General features: G+C 37.7%; 1 protein-coding gene across 1 annotated transcript in view; it reads right to left on the bottom strand.

Annotated features, from left to right (window-relative positions):
- The window catches only part of MAP3K4 (mitogen-activated protein kinase kinase kinase 4), an 82,596-nt gene that overhangs the window by 14,119 nt on the left and 50,331 nt on the right, over nt 1-18,146 (bottom strand). The window contains 9 exon segments of the mRNA XM_054396640.1: nt 953-1,023; nt 1,632-1,823; nt 3,981-4,061; nt 7,361-7,461; nt 10,360-10,476; nt 11,409-11,505; nt 13,956-14,034; nt 16,390-16,468; nt 17,542-17,675. Of these exon segments, the coding sequence (XP_054252615.1) occupies nt 953-1,023; nt 1,632-1,823; nt 3,981-4,061; nt 7,361-7,461; nt 10,360-10,476; nt 11,409-11,505; nt 13,956-14,034; nt 16,390-16,468; nt 17,542-17,675 (951 nt within the window).

Below are 18,146 nucleotides of genomic sequence, written 5' to 3'. Positions count from 1 at the left end.
GGAAATCTGGAAAAGTCTTTTATTTGGAAGTTGTAAACAGTCTGCAAGTGAGTCCACAATGAGGGGGCTGGGAATTTTCTTGGTGGAATAATTCTGGAAGTTAAAAATACTAAAGAAAACAGCAGCATATTGTGTATTTAGCCCTCTAGTGAAACGTCTGTCAAAGTCCATTTAAGTTACCTGAACTTCTGTTCAAGAGCACATACATACTAATCTGTGAAAAGCACCTGCATCTAAAAAGCAAATCTGAATTCCAGAAGCAGTGTGCTACTGATTGAGTGAAAAAGTTATTTCATTGGGAAAAAAACAAACAAAAACAAACCAATCAACATTTCAAGTGTTGGTATTAGTCAGTGAATGAGTATAGTAAAAGAATTTAATTTTACTTTGCAGTATTTATTTTCACAGTTTATTCCTCTTTTCTTCATTCCTTAGAGAGAATGATAGGAAGTGTCACATCAGATGCTTTTCAGCTTTTCCCGTAGTTTAGGCTGAAATACAAAACAGTTGACTAACCTAGTGGGTACAGAATATTTAATTTTCAGGGTAGAAGTAAAGCTGTATAGAAAATAAATACTGCAAAGTAAAATTAAATTTGTGTACTTTCTTCACTTCTCAGAAATCTCTTTCGAAATAATTTTAAGATCTCTTAATGGGATTTCACACAAATTAAGTAAGCATTCACTAAGTTCACAACATCCGTATTACACCAGTAAAAACACATTATCCATTTCACATATATTTAAACTGAAATGTTGTGACCTGAAACGAAAAAGTTTAAGCAGCTTAAAGAGATCTGGCCACATGAAGAGACAACTGTCTTCCCATCCTTTCCCAGTTAGGTAACAAGAGTGTTCAGAAAACCTTAATGCCTGCTACGTCATTCATGTTTGGTTTGAAAAACAAAAATGCCAAAGGCAGTAGTAGTGAGTCTTAAACACAGTGTACTCACTTCCTTCATTGCCATCAGCTCTCCAGTGTCAACACTGATACAGGTATAGACCTTCCCATACTGGCCTTCACCTGAAATTGATCAAAGTAAGAAAAAATTGTTATACTGCATTCAATAAGTAACATGTACTTCAACTGCAATAAGAAATTGTAACTGAAAGTGGAGCATGTCAAGACTATTTACCATTATTTTAATTTAAAATTTCAAGTAGTTTTTAACCTGTACCAGCTAATACTACATTCATAGTCCTGAATTCAAGCTGATTAAAAGTAAACATTACATTTACGGGCTGACCTGAAAGAAAACTTACTAATATGAGGATTTTTCCCACAAATCCCAAACCAGAGAGGAAATAATGATCATAAGAGGAGAAAAGACAACAATATTGGGGAATAAAACAAATTCCCAAGTTTGTGCTCATTTCCATTCATGTTTCTGGTTCTCCCAAAAGCAGAATTCAAACATTTTATGGGTTAAACGCACGCGTGACCAGTGACAACTTCACTGAAGTTCTACAGAAAGGAAATTCTAGCTGCAACTTTGTGTTTTACCATTCTGTTCCAGTAAAGCTGGTATTATCTACACTGAGACCAAAGATTTCAAAAGATAGTCTTAGATTTCCTTCAAAACACCCAAGCTTGGTATTTCAGCCTGATAAATGAAGGTATAATGAACGTACCAATTTTGTTTCCTCTCTGCCACTTGAAAGTCACTTTTCTCAAACCTACATGCATAACATTATCATAAGATTTCGGTGTGTCACAAACTTGGCCAATGATGTTCTTCCTCCTCATTTCTCTGTATCTTCTTTCTTCAAACAACTGAACAGACTTTTGAACAGCTTCAATCGGTGCTTGCTTGGAAGCAGTGTCTAAAAAGAGTGATGAACAATTTCCTTGACTGAGAAATACTCACTGTGTTTAGATATTGTTACATTTTGATATCTCATGAAACACCCCAAGTTAGACGACAACTGGTTTTTGAGACTAATTTAAGATGCAGGAAAAGTGTAAAATATTTACTAATGATATATGAAACCATCCCTTACCAAACACATACGAAACTCAATTAAAATGAAAAGACTGGTACTGATCTAACAATCTCTTACATAGGATAAGGAAAGTAAATGTATGAAATGCAACACACTTACCTGCATTTGGCCTGTAGCTAACCACTGATATAGAGTGGAAATATGTTAGGGTCATTGAGAGCACCAAGGCAAGAAGGACAGGTAAGGTTTACTTGTACAACTTGCAGCATCTGTTACCTTGAAGATTCAGAGGTATTAGATTGCTCCAGCTTTCAAGTCTTACCATGAAACAGAATCCTAGTGAGTGAGGCCATAAGAAATCTAAGTGTGGCTTTAATTTATCCCTTCTTTGTAAAGTTCAAAAATTACACATCTGTCACTGATGACAGATGGTAGTCTAAACTATTTCTAACCACCTCCAAGAGATGGGAGACAGTGATACTCCTAAATGATATATTCTACTGCCAACCTATCATTAATATCACTTAATCTACACTACATCTGCCTTGCTTTAATCCAAAAATCTTTGTTTTATTCACAGTGGACAGTAAAACCAGTTCCCATTGCAGCAGTCTTCTAGAAATGTAAGTTTTCCCTCATTCTTTTTAAGTTCAAACAAACTCAATTCCTTCAATGTATATACTCCAAACAAAAAATAAGCCTTTCAGAGATGAGAAAAAATGGTTGCTGTTCTTCTTGTGTTCTGAGCCATACAGCGAGGCCAGTTTTTTATGTGAGAGAATTTTTTTCTAATGTTTCATGAGGTACCCTGCCAGAATACATGCAAGCAAGGTATCTCTATGTACAATACAGGAGTCTCAAAAGCAATCAAGTTACCCTAAGTTTCATGAAAATAAGCAGCAGGACAGAGAGGAAGAGGCCCTATAATAGCCTTAAATTTGGGAAACTGTAGTATTGCACACTGTTAAGACACCCAAAATAAGAAAATCCCATGCTGGGGAGAGACCATAGGATGTGAGGCACTGATTCCTGCTACCAAATCACAATTGGGCACTGAACAAGAACAGTAAACTTCTGCAATTACTATAGTAATACATGTACTCATTTTGTAGAACACTGCTAATATCTTTCAAAAACTGAAAAGATCAGCAAAGGCAATGTAGAGTCCTGCACCTGGGGAGGAATAACCCCATGCATCAGTACAGGTTAGGGGTTGACCTGCTGTAAAACAGCTTGGTGGGGAGGGTCCTGGGAGTGCTGATGGACAAATTCACCATGAACCAGCAATATGCTTTCATGGCCAAAATGGCCAACGGTATTCTGGGGTACATTAAGAGTGTCGTCAGCAGGTGAAGGGAGGTTCTCCTTCCCCTCTACTCTAGTAGAGTGAGGCTGCACCCGAAGTATTGTGTCCAGTTCTGGGTTCCCCATTTCAAGAAGGACAGGGAATTACTGGAGAAAGTACAACAGAGGGCCATGAGTATGGTTAGAGAACTGGAGCATCTCTCTTACAAGGAGAGACACCTGGGACTCTTGGCCTGGAAAAAGAGAAGACTGAGAGGGAATCTCTGCAATGCATACAAATATCTAAAGGGTGGAAGTCACCAAGGATGGGGCTGGGCTCTTCTCAGTGGTGGCCACTGACAGCACAAGGGGAAATGGGTACAAACTAGAACACATAAGGTTTCCCTTGAACTTAAGGAGAAAATTCTTTATTTTGAGTGTGACTGAGCACTGGAACAGGCTGCCCAGAGAGGTAGTGGAGGCCTTTCTGTGCAACCTGATGTAGGCAAACCTGAGTACCATAGGTATCTTCCAGCCCCTACCATTCTATGATTACGAAGTTTAATTATTCCTACTTCAGGAAGCACACCTTGTAATTTTAGCAGTATCCTCTATCTGCAATCAGGATTTTATTATTAACCCCACCCATATGCAAAGCTGTGAAAACCTCTTCACAATCAGCATTAAGATTCAGCCTTTTGTTACAGTATTAGTTTAGCAGACATTGCATTACAGTGACTCCTTAACACTTACCTTTGGTCTGGTTGATTAAAGTTCTGAGCTCCCAGCTCCGCCGGGATGAGCCACTTGAGTCTCCCTTTGGATACGATGGTTCTAGAGAAATAATACTGTGAGCAGAGAAGTGGCTTTATCTCATACTAAGGATCATGCCACTACATTCAGCAGAAGATGACCTCACATATCAGAACTAATACACCTTAAAAGTATAAGAGGTAATCATATATCATACCCTCTTGAGTTCAAAAATTGCTTATCTTCAGAAAACAAATTATGAAAACTATTTTGCAAGAGGATTTAATGTATACAGAAACAGAGATCTCCCTTCCACAGGGAAGTTCTTCAAGTCAGGGCATGCATAATCAAATAAGTAACAAAGCTGCAGGAAAACAACCTTCTACAATTCCTTAGAAAAATATCTGTATTCATTTTAACCTAAGCCAGTTTCCCATTCATACAGATACACAGAAAAGGGAATAAGCATGAGAAAGAAAACACTTTCAACATCTAATAAATGTATACAAACATATGAGGGCTGGGCGTCAGGAAGGAAGGGACAGCCTCTTCTCATTTGCACCCTGTGATAGGACAAGGGGCAACGGATGTAAACTACAGCATAGGAAGTTCTACCTTAACATGAGGAAGAGCTTCTTTACTGTAAGGGTCACAGAGCACTGGAACAAGCTGCCCAGAGAGGTTGTGGACTCCCTTTCTCTGGAGACTCTCAAGACCTGCCTGGATGCATTCCTGTGCAACCTGCTCTAGATTATATGGTCCTGCTCTGGCAGGGGGGGTGGAGCTGAATATCTCCAGAGGTCCCTTCCAACCCCTAACATTATGCGGTCCTGTGATCTGCTAAAAAAAAAAAAAAAGAGAGGAAAAAAAAACCCTCCCCCAACTCAGCATACATTTTATGGAATTTTCACTCCATTTTGCAGAATAACCACAATATCAACTCTACTTTTATTGGGGTTTGGTGCTTTGTTTTACTTTGCACACACTAGAACACACTATCTAAACAATTCATGTTTCAAGGTGAGTAGGACTACAAAGTTCTCATGAGGCTGTGCAGTAAGAAAATTAGAAGGGCCAAAGCCCAACTGGAAATTAATTTGGCTTCAGCTGTTAAGGAGAACAGGAAATCCTTCTACAAATATATTAGTAACAAAAGGAGGCCTAAGGAAAATCTCTGTCATTTGTTCCCTGCGGGGGAGAACATAGAGGTCAAGGATGAAGAAAAGACTGAGGTACTCAATACTTTCTTTGCTTCAGTCTCTAATAGTAAGACCAGGTGTTCACTGGATACCCAGCCTCCTGAACTGGAAGATAGGGATGGGAAGCAGAATGAAGCCCCCCTAATCCAAGAGCAGATAGTTGATAACCTGCTGCTCCACTTAGTCATATACAAGTCCATGGGACTGGATGTAATCCACCCAAGAGTTCTGAGAGAGCTGACAGAGGTGCTTATCCAGCCACTTTCTATATTTTTTCAGCAGTCATGGCTGATTGGGGAGGCGCCAGCAGACTGGAAGTTAGTATGATACCCATCTGCAAGAGGGGCCAGAAGGAGGATCTGGGAAATTACAGACCTGTCAGTTTAATTTTGGTGCTGGGAAAGCTGTTGTTACAGATCATCCTGAATGCCATGCAACACATACAGAACAACCAGATGATCAGGCCCAATTAGAGTTTATAAAAGGCAGATCCTGACTGATGAACTTGATCTACTTCTACAACATGGTTGCCTTCTCAGTGGATGAGGGAAAAGCTGTGGATGTCATCTGCCTGGACTTTTGTAAAGCCTTTGACACCGTTTGCCACAGCACTCTCCTGGAGAAACTGGCTGCTTGTGTTCTGGATGGATGTACACTTTACTGCGTAAAAAATCTGTCTGGATGGCCAGGGCCACATCCTGGTGGTGAATGGAGCTAAATCCAGTTGGCAGTTGGTCACAGGTTATGTCCACAGGGCTCAGGTTTGCAGCCAGTGTGTTGAACACATTTATCAATGATCTGGACGAGTGGATCGAATGCACCCTTAGTAAGTTAGCACTCGATGCCACAGGTGGAACTGTGGATCTTCTTGAAGATAGGGTGGCTCTGCAGAGGGATCTTGACAGACTTAATGGATGGGTACTGTATGCATTACAATAAGGTTAAATGCCAGGTTCTGCCTTTTCACCACAAGAACCCCAGCAGCACTACAGGCCTGGGGAGGAGTGGCTGGAAAGCTGCTCAGCAGAGAGGGACTTAGGGGTGTTGACTGATAGCCATCTGAACATGAGCCAGAAGCATGCTCAGACAGCCAGGAGAGCCAATGGCATCCTGGCCTGTAGGACCAGAGAAGTAATTTTACCTCTGTACTCAGCACTGGTGAGGCTGCATCTCAAGTACTGTATTAGGTTTTGGGCCTCTCACTACAAGAAGGGCATTGAGGTGCTGGAGCACATCCAAAGAAGGGTAATAAAGCTGGTGAAGGATCTAGAGAACAAGTCTTATGAGGAGCAGCTGAGAGAACTGGGGTTGTTTAGTCAGGAGAAAAGTAGGCTGAGGAGAGATCTTATCACTCTCCACAACTACCTGAAAGGATGCTGTAGAGAGGTGAGGGTTGATCTGTTCAACCAAGTAACAAGTGACAAGAGGAAATGGCCTCAAGTTGCATTAAGGAAAGTTGAGGTTGGGTATTAGAATTTCTTCACTGAAAGGGTTATCATCAGGCACTGGAATGGCTTAGCCACGGCAGTGGTGGAGTACCCATCCCTGGATATGGGGATATGGTTTAGCTGTGGACCTCTCAGTGCTATGCTAATGATTTAACTGGATGATCTTAAAAGTCTTTTCCAATATCAGCAATCCTGTGATTCTGTATTTGTTGTAATAAATACCACATATACAGAAGCTGGGGAAACCTGAAGGTGCCCTAATCAGGACATCAAGATAAACACCCTGCCCCTTCTTCCAGGACTCAAAATAACAGCAAGTATTTGCAAGGTGAATAATGCAGCAGTAGTTCAAGAATCAGCTAGAAAACTCCTCACTGTCCTGATGGCTCCAGTTTGTACTTCATTAACTTAGAAACTTACTTTGAATTGGGGTATATAATTCAGTAATCATGTTACTCATTCCATTTTGAACATTGTAACTTAGTAAGATACCAGTAAATTCCTTCAGGTAAAACTCAGAAGCAATATGAAAGGCCAGAAAACAGTGAGCATGTCCGAAAATAGAACAACTTACTCTGACAACGTAAGTCTACAAGTTAAAAATCTAAGATTTCTGAATGGGAAAAGATGAGTAAAAAAAGGGGAAAGGGTAAGAACCAGAAACAGAGAAAAATATGTTAATGACATAAATCAACTGCACATCCAGGTCACAATCTGTTACTGTGACAATCACCTTCTCGCTCTTCAGTGGGACTGGAGTGACGACTAAGGGATCTGAACTGCAACTCAGCTGCTATTGAAGCCAATCGATCATTTTCGGGGACACTGGAACCCCTGTTAAAAAGAGCCATTATACTAATTAACTTAGCATTGCACTAAATTCCTAGTGACAATTTAACTGCAGTTTTAAAAAGAAAGAACCTCTGAACCCTAGATCATGAATCATGAAAGTAACATGAAAACCAAACATGCTGAGAAGTAAACTGAAAACCCTTTCCAAGCTATTTTTGACCCTAAAAGAATTTTCATATAAATCTTAGCTATGTTCTCAATAGGATCTTTGCTTTGCACTCCCTAATACTCTGAACTCTGAACTCCTCAAGTTTGAGGAGGAACTGAAATTGAACAAGTGAAAATCCTCAGTGCTCTTCAGGAAGCTGAGGTTTTAATGAGCAAGGCGGCTGAGGTTACTCTAAGCACACACAGAGCAACAATTCTAGATTCACAAAGAGCTTAAAAAACAAAGCTAAACCACCTCTAAAATGAGGCAGTAGCTGAATAGAGAACCCTAAGTATCATAGCTTTGAATGCTGACCTCTATAATCCATTTCAGACTCATCTTAGCCATCCAGATTTTTTACTGTTTGTGTCCAGAAAGATTGTGTGCATGTTATTAGGAAAAGAAATGGCGTAGAAGAGAAGATGACTTGCTAAATTTCTTCTCTGGTCCTGGATAAAAAAAAAATTATGAGTAATAACCCTAATAACCCTAGCTAGGTCAGAGATTAGACATTTAAGGTAGTGCAAGCAGATAACCATCACAAAGCTCAATGTAAACAACCAAGTATTGCTGCTTTGGAATTTACTCGCTAGCTATATTAAACTGGTCTTTTAAAATTACCTCTTTAAAAAAGAGAAACTTCAACAGAACTATGGTGGCATTTGTGCACTATGCACTGCCTACTACAACTGATTGAGCAAGTTCCTACCTTCAAGGTTTTTTTATCTATTTAATGCCTACAGTATTGTCATAAATATTTCAAGAGTTTCTGCAAGTGTGCAAACTTTGTTTATTTGCTGTTCTCGCAGCGGGACCCCACCCTCCTTGCAGACAAAACCACAAAACACTTTCTTAATCCAATAGATTCCATTTCTCTTTTGAGGCACAAATAAATGAAACTCATAATTAAGACTACAGGGTGCTAAAGTTTGAAGCTTTCTTTTAACTATACTAAAACCAGAAATTTGCTATCAGTATATTATGTTGTAGTATTTTGCCTTCCTCAATAAATAAAACCCTTAAGAAAACCCCAAAGCTTCCAAAATTGTGTCTCTAGTGTTTTTTCTTCAAATTCTTCCTAGGTAAAACAGAGGGCTAAACAATGCTACTCTAAGAAAAATACAACTCTTTAAAAACAGGCCTAGGCAATTTGACTGAAATGCTGCATTCACATCAACTTCCATGTTACAATCCATGAAAGTATTACTCATTTGACTGTGACTAGTAAATAGAACTGTCCTTTCTTTTCTTCCTAATGACTATCTTCTTGAATTAGAAGAAACTGTCAAAATGTCAACCTTCACACTTAGATCAACATTTGCATAGGACACACACACATAAAACGTTAAAAGACCATGCCACTGTATTTAAGTGTGTCAGACTATGAATGTGACAGTTTCATTGAATGGTATAAAATCACAACAAAGCCTACAAGTATTAGCAACTAGCCTCCTACCTTCTTCTTGAAAAATTAACTTCAAAAATATGCCTTGGCTCAAAATGCCATACATATTCCAGAAAAACCATTTTCTTTCATGTGTTGTGTAAAGACTAATCATCAAGTAAACAAGTTCTGCATTTTCAGAACCGTAATTGCTAATCAGCCATCATCCTGTCAGCCAATAAAGCTGCTAGAACCTCTCAGTGGAAATTATCTACAACGTTACTGACTCAAAAAGTGCTTTTCAAGTGCATAGTGCCACAAGCTACTTCCTACTATGTCTTTTTCTACGGGAGCATTAAAACAGAAGCATGGGGGATATATAATTTGTGTACTTCGAATGGCAAAAATTCAGGATGTGTTTTCAATCAAAAAAAACCCCACAATTATAAATCCTAATGTAATACCATCGTGTGAACAGTAGGATTTTCACAGTCAATTAGGCTTTTTTAAGAGTAAATATATAGAAGTTAGGAGATGTGTTAGTGATCTGACTGTAGTATGGAACGAAGGAACATCAACAGTCTGAAATATACAGCCAAATCAGGGGGTAAAGAAAGATATGAAGAGGTTCCCTGCCCCCCAAAAAAACAAATAAAAAATAAGGTCACTCATGACCTCTGCAATCTCCCAATATAAGAGTATTTTCTGTTACATAACCTGATACAGGAATGATTTCTCTCATATTACGTATATTCTACACAATCCTAAGAAGCCAAAGGTGCAGCAAGAAGAAAAAAAAAAACAACCTAACAACCAACCATCCTGAAATCTTGTGTTTTTAATTTTGTTTGTTACTACGTAGTATTTCAAAATTATTTATGGCAGACAATAAGAACACCAAAACTGTTAGTTAAGATAAGAAATACCTATCTATACACATATGTATATCTGTATATTTTCCTGGGCTTATTTGCACGTTTCATTTATCTTACTGCAAAGTGTTAGTTACCAATTCTAATTATTTAGTAGATTTATACTGATGAACGGACTGGCATATGTTAATTTCATGGACATTTTCACTGAGGAAATTTGTAATCTATGTCAGAATTGCATGCTTTAACTACCAAATTATTCAGACATTTTAAATCTGAAAGTGGTCTTATCAGCTATTTCTAAGACATGAGATTTTGCTTAAGTCAAACATGAAAGTCTTTCACTGTGACCAGTGGAAGACACAATGGGATGGAAAGGACAGTGCAAATGGTCTACTAGGATACGATGTATGCAGAAACAGTTGTATGGGTGGATTTAAGTAAAATGAGGGTGCTACATCATGGAGTGGAGCTACCTGGTATCATTAGCACTGCTGACAGGTTTGGGTGGAGCTGAGTCGCTACCAATGGGAGCGGGGCGACTGACAGCAATGCTGCAATGGTTCCGTGCATCACAAGGGACACTCCGTGTGCTGTGGCAAGAAGAAAAACTTCAGGAAACACATTTTTATTTATCTGGGGTTTTTTAAGCTATGGAGTTGAAAGTTTATTTCAAAAATAACACTTTTAGTGTGCATAATGAGGCCTGATTATAGAAGTTTTCAAGTACCTAAAGACTTTGATGGGGAAAAATTCTGTCTCAGATGCATCAGGGGCTGTCAATATGTACCACAACAGTATTAATGATAATAACTTACAAAAAGCTCTCCAAATCTTTAGAGTAGTAGTGGTTTTTGCCAACAGCTAAGCAACTTTTAAAAAAATGTCAACTACAGAGTTTGACACTGTGCTGACTTTCTTGAAAAGTAAGTCCCACTTTTTAAAAACAAGCATGGCAAACTTTGATATTTTTAAAAACTACTTTTGCATTAATTCTCATGTCAGTTCTTTCAAAGGCATGCAAAACTATCCACTGCTTTACACTTCTTCACGGCAGGTTGGTAATGACGCAGAAATGCCACCATATTCCAGAATGCTACCTTCTCAAGTCTCATCTATGCCAAACTACTGAAAGCACTGCCACAGGCATGTATGCAGATATTGCAAGTGGGGAAGGATGGAAGTCTTGTTAATCAGCAGTTTTCACTGAATAAAAGCTCAATACACTGAAACGCTGTTTTCAGAAAAGGCTAAAGAGATAAGAATGACTTCACAGTGAGACAGCACATACCAATAAGAACTATAAAATAAAGAAAGGGCAAGGGAGGGGAAGGAAGAGAAAAAAGAACTGTAAAAGACAAAACTATATTGTCCTTGAAAGCACATTGAAATGCAGATCACTAACATGGTATTTTTTTCTAGCTGCTTTTCCTTTAACATGAAAGGAAAATTGTTCCACTTATTGACAGTCAGCACAGCGAAGAGAGGATAAGCCAGATTTGAACTTTGTACTAATCTTAAATACCTGAAGCCTTCAGGCGTGGGGATGATAAGATGTGGATTGGGTGGATCACTATGGCACCGAGGTACTTTTACAGGGCGGGGACTGTTTCGATGAATAGCTGTGAACATAAAAAAGGTAACAGATTTACTCAAATGTCAAAAACCTCTGTTAGGGCTGTTTCAAGACACAAAATTTTTACATCCATTTCAAGACAAAATTTTAAGAGTTCCCATTTTAAATAATGAACTGGGACCTAGCACATGTTTTCTCACCCTCCAAGAAAAATCCAAATTATTCCAATTTTATACAAATCGATTGTATGTATTAATATTGTTCATATTATTTTATCATGTAACTCATCTATAAAACAATAAAGCCTCTACAGAGAATTAAAAACTAGCAATTAGAAGATGCATTCTTACTTCTGTAACACTAAATCTATAATAATTCAACTTCATAAATCTATAATAATTCAAACGTCACAGATTAAACAAGATTTGTTATCTTATTGCACAATAATTTAAACAATTAATTAAACAATAATTAAAACCCAAAAGTGTTAGTATGTTCCCTTTGCATCAGATCTAGTTTTCTCAGACAATACCAGAAAGCAAAATGAGCTAGGATAAAATCTCACATGACAGTTTTACCCATACTAATGCTCCTGTATGACAGTCTGCCCCAAGAAAGTGGTACAAATGGACAGGGTCAACCCTAGAGGAGCCACCACTGTCCCCATGCCCAGCTCATTCTATTCCCATAAGAGTAGTTTGCAGCATCTTTGCTTTCTCTGAACTCCTCCTTAACTGGCCAGAAAAATACTGAGGCAGTCACATCACAAGACAGCTGACTGCCCACCAAAGCGTGGGTCGTCACTTTCTGCCAGGCTAGGTTTATCACAATGGGCTGAGCTTCTGCCCTTTTTGCACTATCAGGACAAGTAAAATACGCCAGAGTCAGATGTTGGTTGTCCTGGACAAGGACACCAGCAGAAGACCGACCCTAACCTACTTGAGCAGACATAGGATGTTTTCCAAAGCAAATAGATAGGATAAAAACACCCAGAGACCTCCAGTTACATGCCTACAGGCAGCAGAAGGAACATAACTAGACAAAGGTTTGGGAAAAGGGGTAAAGACCACAGTGCATTCCCTCAGCATGGTATACAAACAAACTAAGCATTCTTCCTTTTCTCCTGATCATGAGACAGAAAGTGGTATCTGCAGTATCTGCAGCCAGATTACAGCCTATGTTTAGTTCTGTTTGTACTGAAGTTTCAGCCTGCCACTCAGGTCTGTGCCATACATCCATGTCACCTGTTCATGTGCCTCTGAGCCAAAAGCCATCAAGCAATTTAGGTTGTGTGATCTGCTGTGTCTGCAATAGCATTTATGATTGTTTCGGTATTTTGGGATCACCATGCCAGTGATTTACCTAAAATATCAATGGTTTCTCTGAACAACAATCAGACATGAGTGTACAGGTTTTCCATCCAGAATTTGTCTAAAATGTCTTTTAGAGTATGTTTCTTTCCAAAGGATCGGACAGACTTTCATTGTGAAATGCTTCTCAGCTATAATAATTTCCCATCAAAATTATTTCAAAACTGAAACTTTCCTGAAATACTGAAAAAACCTCCTCTTGCCTGAGTCAAATTGCTTTCCCTCCAAGTCTTCTGCATTCAACCATGTCCAGAAAGTGGACATCAGGAGAAGGAAAAGAAGATGACATGGTATTTTGAAAGTTAAACCAGTCAATGGACTTGAGAGGAAGAAGAGAGAACAGTGCTGAGAAACACATAAAAAAGCAAACTTAGCTGAAGAAACATCCTTTTCCCAAAACAAACAATGAAATATGTTGATATCAACTCTTATGCCAAAGATACATTCTTACATGATGACAAATTTTGTGGTATCAGAACTATTTCCCACAGCTCTATTGTCAATCCCCCAGGTGCAACTCCTTTATACCTCAATACTTATATAAAATCTATCAGAAGTGTAAATACCTGCAGAGCCACAATGAAATTCCAGGAGATGGAGCTGCAACTATGTGATGGTTTTTAAGACTGTGTGTTTAATTTTTCCCCACAAAATTCGAGCAGAGAAGTGAAAGAATGTAAATAAATCACTATTGGGTGTAAGAAAGCAAATACTGATTATTCTAAACACTTCCAGACTGAGCTAGCCTGGTTATTGTCAGTGTGGAAGGGGGATTCCAGCTCTCACACTGTAACAAACTACCTTCTTAAAGTTATAATTGCCTTATTAACCAACCTTTAAAATAAAAAAAAAAAAAAAAATCACAATCCATTTCCAGAAGATCTGAAAGACTTCATAGGTATTCAAGGACAAAAGTTAGAGGAAGGCATGCCTAAAGCTTTTAAATCTTTCAAGTAAAACTACCATGTATTTGCACTTTGTCAGGCAACGATGATTTTAGATCAGCAATCATTAAAAGCTTAAAAATGTCTTTATTGGTATTTCTAGCATTGTAAAATTACTTTACAAGCAACATTTTTTAACAGCAGCAAAGCTCCAGAACAAATGCCAGTAACTTCTGCCTTACCAAGGTACAAACCTGTAACAGGACTGTGAGGTTTTCCAATAACATGGCCAATGCACTCATTCATCAGAGCTTGTAAACTCTAGAAATGAGAAACAGAAAAAGTTGTGGTGTTTATGTTACAGAAAGTTGACAGTCAAATGGCAAAACTCATAGTAACAAAACGACACTGGTTAAGTATGTCATCTGTCAAGTAAGCACCCCTGCCTTCTAGCAATCATATCAAATTTCTGGATCCACATTAGGGTTTTTGACTTTGTTGACTTAGGAGCTTTTTAAGCTAATAGTCTTAGTTTTGCCTTTGACCTTGTCAAAATTATGTAACTCTAATTATGAATAATGATAGGTAATGAAGAATATTCCAGAACACAAAGCTACTTGAACTTAAAAGTATCCATTGTTAACAAAATTAAAACTCGAGTTTGCTGGAAAATGCTAAAACAACCTCCGTCTTCCTTCTCACAAACATCCAAAGAGAAAGGGGTGAGAGTATGACAGCCTGAATCACAAGACTAAAGTCTGTAAAAGAACAAATATGAGGCACTCTATATTGAAAATCCACTTTTCTTATTTACTCATTAAGTTAGCAAAACTTTCATGAAGGGGTGTTTAAGAACTAAATCACTGAACTGGGGCTCAGGAAATCTGAGCCTAACTACTGGGTATACTGTTCACAGGTGATCCTTGCACAAGTTATTAAATCGTCCTCTGGTCCAATTTACTTGTCAGAACATCAGGGATAAAATGTCTTCATAATAAAGAATTAAAATTATGTTCTTATATAAAAGTAGCCTTCATAGCAACTGAATTTATCAGTAATTCAGATCACTTAAAATTTCTTCCAGAAATTCAGAAACTTAAGTGACTTGAAGCTCGATTAGCAAAACGAACAAAACCCCCCAACAATTATAAAAAAAGGTTAAAAAAACAGAACTGACATATCTTATCAACCCAGACTGAGCTAGACTTTCAGCTTTAGATCTAGATCTATCTTATTCTATGACATCAGGTATTATTTAAATAAGAGATTAGGAATGACATACACATTTATTTATAGGTGAAATGCTGTGACCTGTGCTATACAGGAGTCAGATTAAACAAAGTGGCTCCAAGTGATGCTCTGCAAAACCTAAATCCAGTTTAGGAAAGCAGAAGCTGAGAAATGCAGTTAAGGTTTCGGGTTATCCACTTTCTCTCTCCCACTGGCTCACAGTCTGACTTCATCTTAAGTAACACTGTCTCTAAGTTCTTTTCTCTGTACATGTGAAACCTCTGTCATGAAAACACTCTATATGAAGAAGTGCTGTGATATCTTAGATAGTTATCAGTCTGCAGAAACAAAGTCATGCATGATTTCTTTTTAACTCTCCTTCAAAGTCACAACAATCAACTCCATTTTTTGGACAAAATTACCAGTTTATAATGTCAAAAGCCACATCAGATTTTCTGAATTTCTTTTCACCTTAGGAACTTCCCTCTAAATACTGAAGGGATTTCATGACAGTATCACCAAAACTAACATGCACCGCTCTTCAAAATACCAAGTGTTTTAGAAACAATGTCAATGCAAATAAAGAAAGTTGAGGGGCTACTTCCTAAAGCTGAAGTATTAGTCCATTTCAAACACATGCTTAATTCATTCCTGGGAGCAGACAAGCCTTTTCCAGCAACATGTATGCAGGACTAAAACATAACTTACTTGAGAGCTCTTAATTAAAATGGATGTGAAAAAAAAGACTAAAAGTATAATCTTGCATAATATCATATAATGAGGTTGGTATTTCATAATACATCTTGAAATTAATAAAAAATCAGAGGTGCTGACACTCACATTCTTTTATTTTGTGGCAACTGTGCTTTCACTTCTCTGTAGTACTGTACCAAGATCAGAGAAATAAATTCTCAGAATTTTAATTCCAGAGGAAAACGAGGAAGGCAGAGCACACAAAAAAAGCCAGTTTTAGTCTACAATTTTTTACATATTTAAAACAAAAGAAAGATGTTTTAAAGTCGGTTTCATGTTGGCAGAATTTGAAGAAATACCTTTAAACAACTGTGATTTTCTTTATTCGTACCCAGAAATGAACTCTGGGTGCTAACTAAACCTCAGAAGCTTATATTCAGAAATTTATTATGACAACTACAAACTGTAACTCATGTGGTCAAATTTCCCAAGAGACTGAAGGACACAGCCTACCAAGATAGTACCAGCAACTTGTCAGCAATCTGCAAACATTAATGCCAATGGTCACAAGCATACTCCATGCAGAATCTTACGAACACTAAAGATACCAACATCATCAGTTATGTACAACAGCTGTTGTTTCAGAACAATGTCTGTATTCAGATATAACTGTATTAAAAACATCCCCAATAACATATACTGAGAGCTTCGCATGTGTTTAAAAATAAACAAGTAGAATAACTTATTCCATACCAAGAAGTCATCTTCTGGGAGAGCTGAAATAAATACTGGCTCAATGGCTTGAAGAAAATCAAAGCCTTGAGTTGCCCACCTATCTCAAAGAAAAAGAAAAGACGGAATATTAATTGCTCTTTGGGCAATCATCGTAGCAGTTTCAACAACATCAAAGAACAGTACATGGCATTTAGTTATTTTTCCTCTGTAAAAATCTAAGAAAATGGATTAATATATAAGAGGTAATATATTTAACTTGTATTAACATCTGCCAGGTTATATTTGTACAAAGTCTGATTTTAGCAAGAACACTCTCATATAAAAATGAGCTGGCTATACTCTGCATCTCAACTCTTGTATATGCTTCAGGAACAGTACCATCAATTCACTCACAATACATTGGCAACAAAAAACCCCACTATACACCCTGCCTAAAGTCTCCTTTCTGAAACAAGATCAAAAGAATACTAATGATTTCATGATGATCTGATCAGCAGCAATTGGGCATAAATCAGCGGTATTGTTCTGCTTGGGCAAGTTTGACAGTTCTTCTGTTTACATCCACAGAGCAATGCAACCGTGTAACTTTTTTCAGTAGTGCACTGACTGTAAGGACAATTTGAAAGAGTGCATTACTGTCAGACAGAAAGTACTTTGAAGTACCCAAAAAACCAGCACCCACAAGTGCATCCATTACTTCAACCATGAAACTTTAGATGCTTTCAGAAACGACTAATAGACTTCTATAGGAGGCTAAAGCTTCCATATTGTACATTGCTTCCACAACTGGCACAAACCAATACTGCTTTCTCTACAGAATACACAGAGAATGACTATTGTAATCTTTATTGACTTTTGATTACATAGCACCTTTGTTCCAATCTTATGACCTTTATCTGAAGTTTTTTAATTGTCTGGATCTAACAAACTCTGTTTTTCCTTCCCATTTTCTGCCAACTAACATGAGACAAAATGTTCCACGTGTTCTGCTAAGCAGCTGGAATGTTCATTTGGCTTTACATATTTACTATTCAAATTAATTTTGAAATTTAAGAGCCAGAAGCATCAACAGTTCAGAGGAACTATTTCTAAACAATAAAACATTATTCAGAGCATTAAAATTCTTGCACTGTACTTAAACTACTATGGCAGTAACAAGTTGACTGTTACCTAGGTCGAGTGCCTCGGCCACTCTCACATTTCGTTAGCACATAATTCATCCATTTTCTGGCAAAGCTGATATATTTATCCCCAATTTTCTGCCTGAATTCTCCAGACATCAGACGAACAACTTCCTTATGGTACTGTAAGAAACTTAAGATTACTTTTCATATATTAATAAGAACAAAAATAACATTTGCAATCTTCACTGGAGTATCTGCAGACTAACAGAACTCTACAATATGGTAACAATCACATCCTATTCTTAGAAAAAAACTATTTTATGCAAGTAGTTGTGTATATACAGAAAAAAAAAACAACAATTAAAAGCATATGATACAAAATGTATATAGTGAGAGGAAGCACTTGAGCCATATTGCACTCTTATTTGTATACAGGCAGATATCTGCTCATGTTTAACAGTGTAGAGGCATCATTTAAGATACATCTTACAAACGCTCAGGTCTGTAATCAGATTGAACTGCAAAATAGAGCTTATTTTGCAGGTAATATTAGGGAAAAAAGGAGTTATATAGGTAGATTATAAAAACTGAACAGAAAGCTGTTTTTTAGACTATCTTAGATGTTAGAGTATGACACAATCTTAAAAAATT

The sequence above is a fragment of the Indicator indicator genome, chromosome 2 (assembly GCF_027791375.1).
Source record: "Indicator indicator isolate 239-I01 chromosome 2, UM_Iind_1.1, whole genome shotgun sequence".
Taxonomy (NCBI): domain Eukaryota; kingdom Metazoa; phylum Chordata; class Aves; order Piciformes; family Indicatoridae; genus Indicator; species Indicator indicator.
This window is presented reverse-complemented; position numbering and strand designations above follow the sequence as displayed.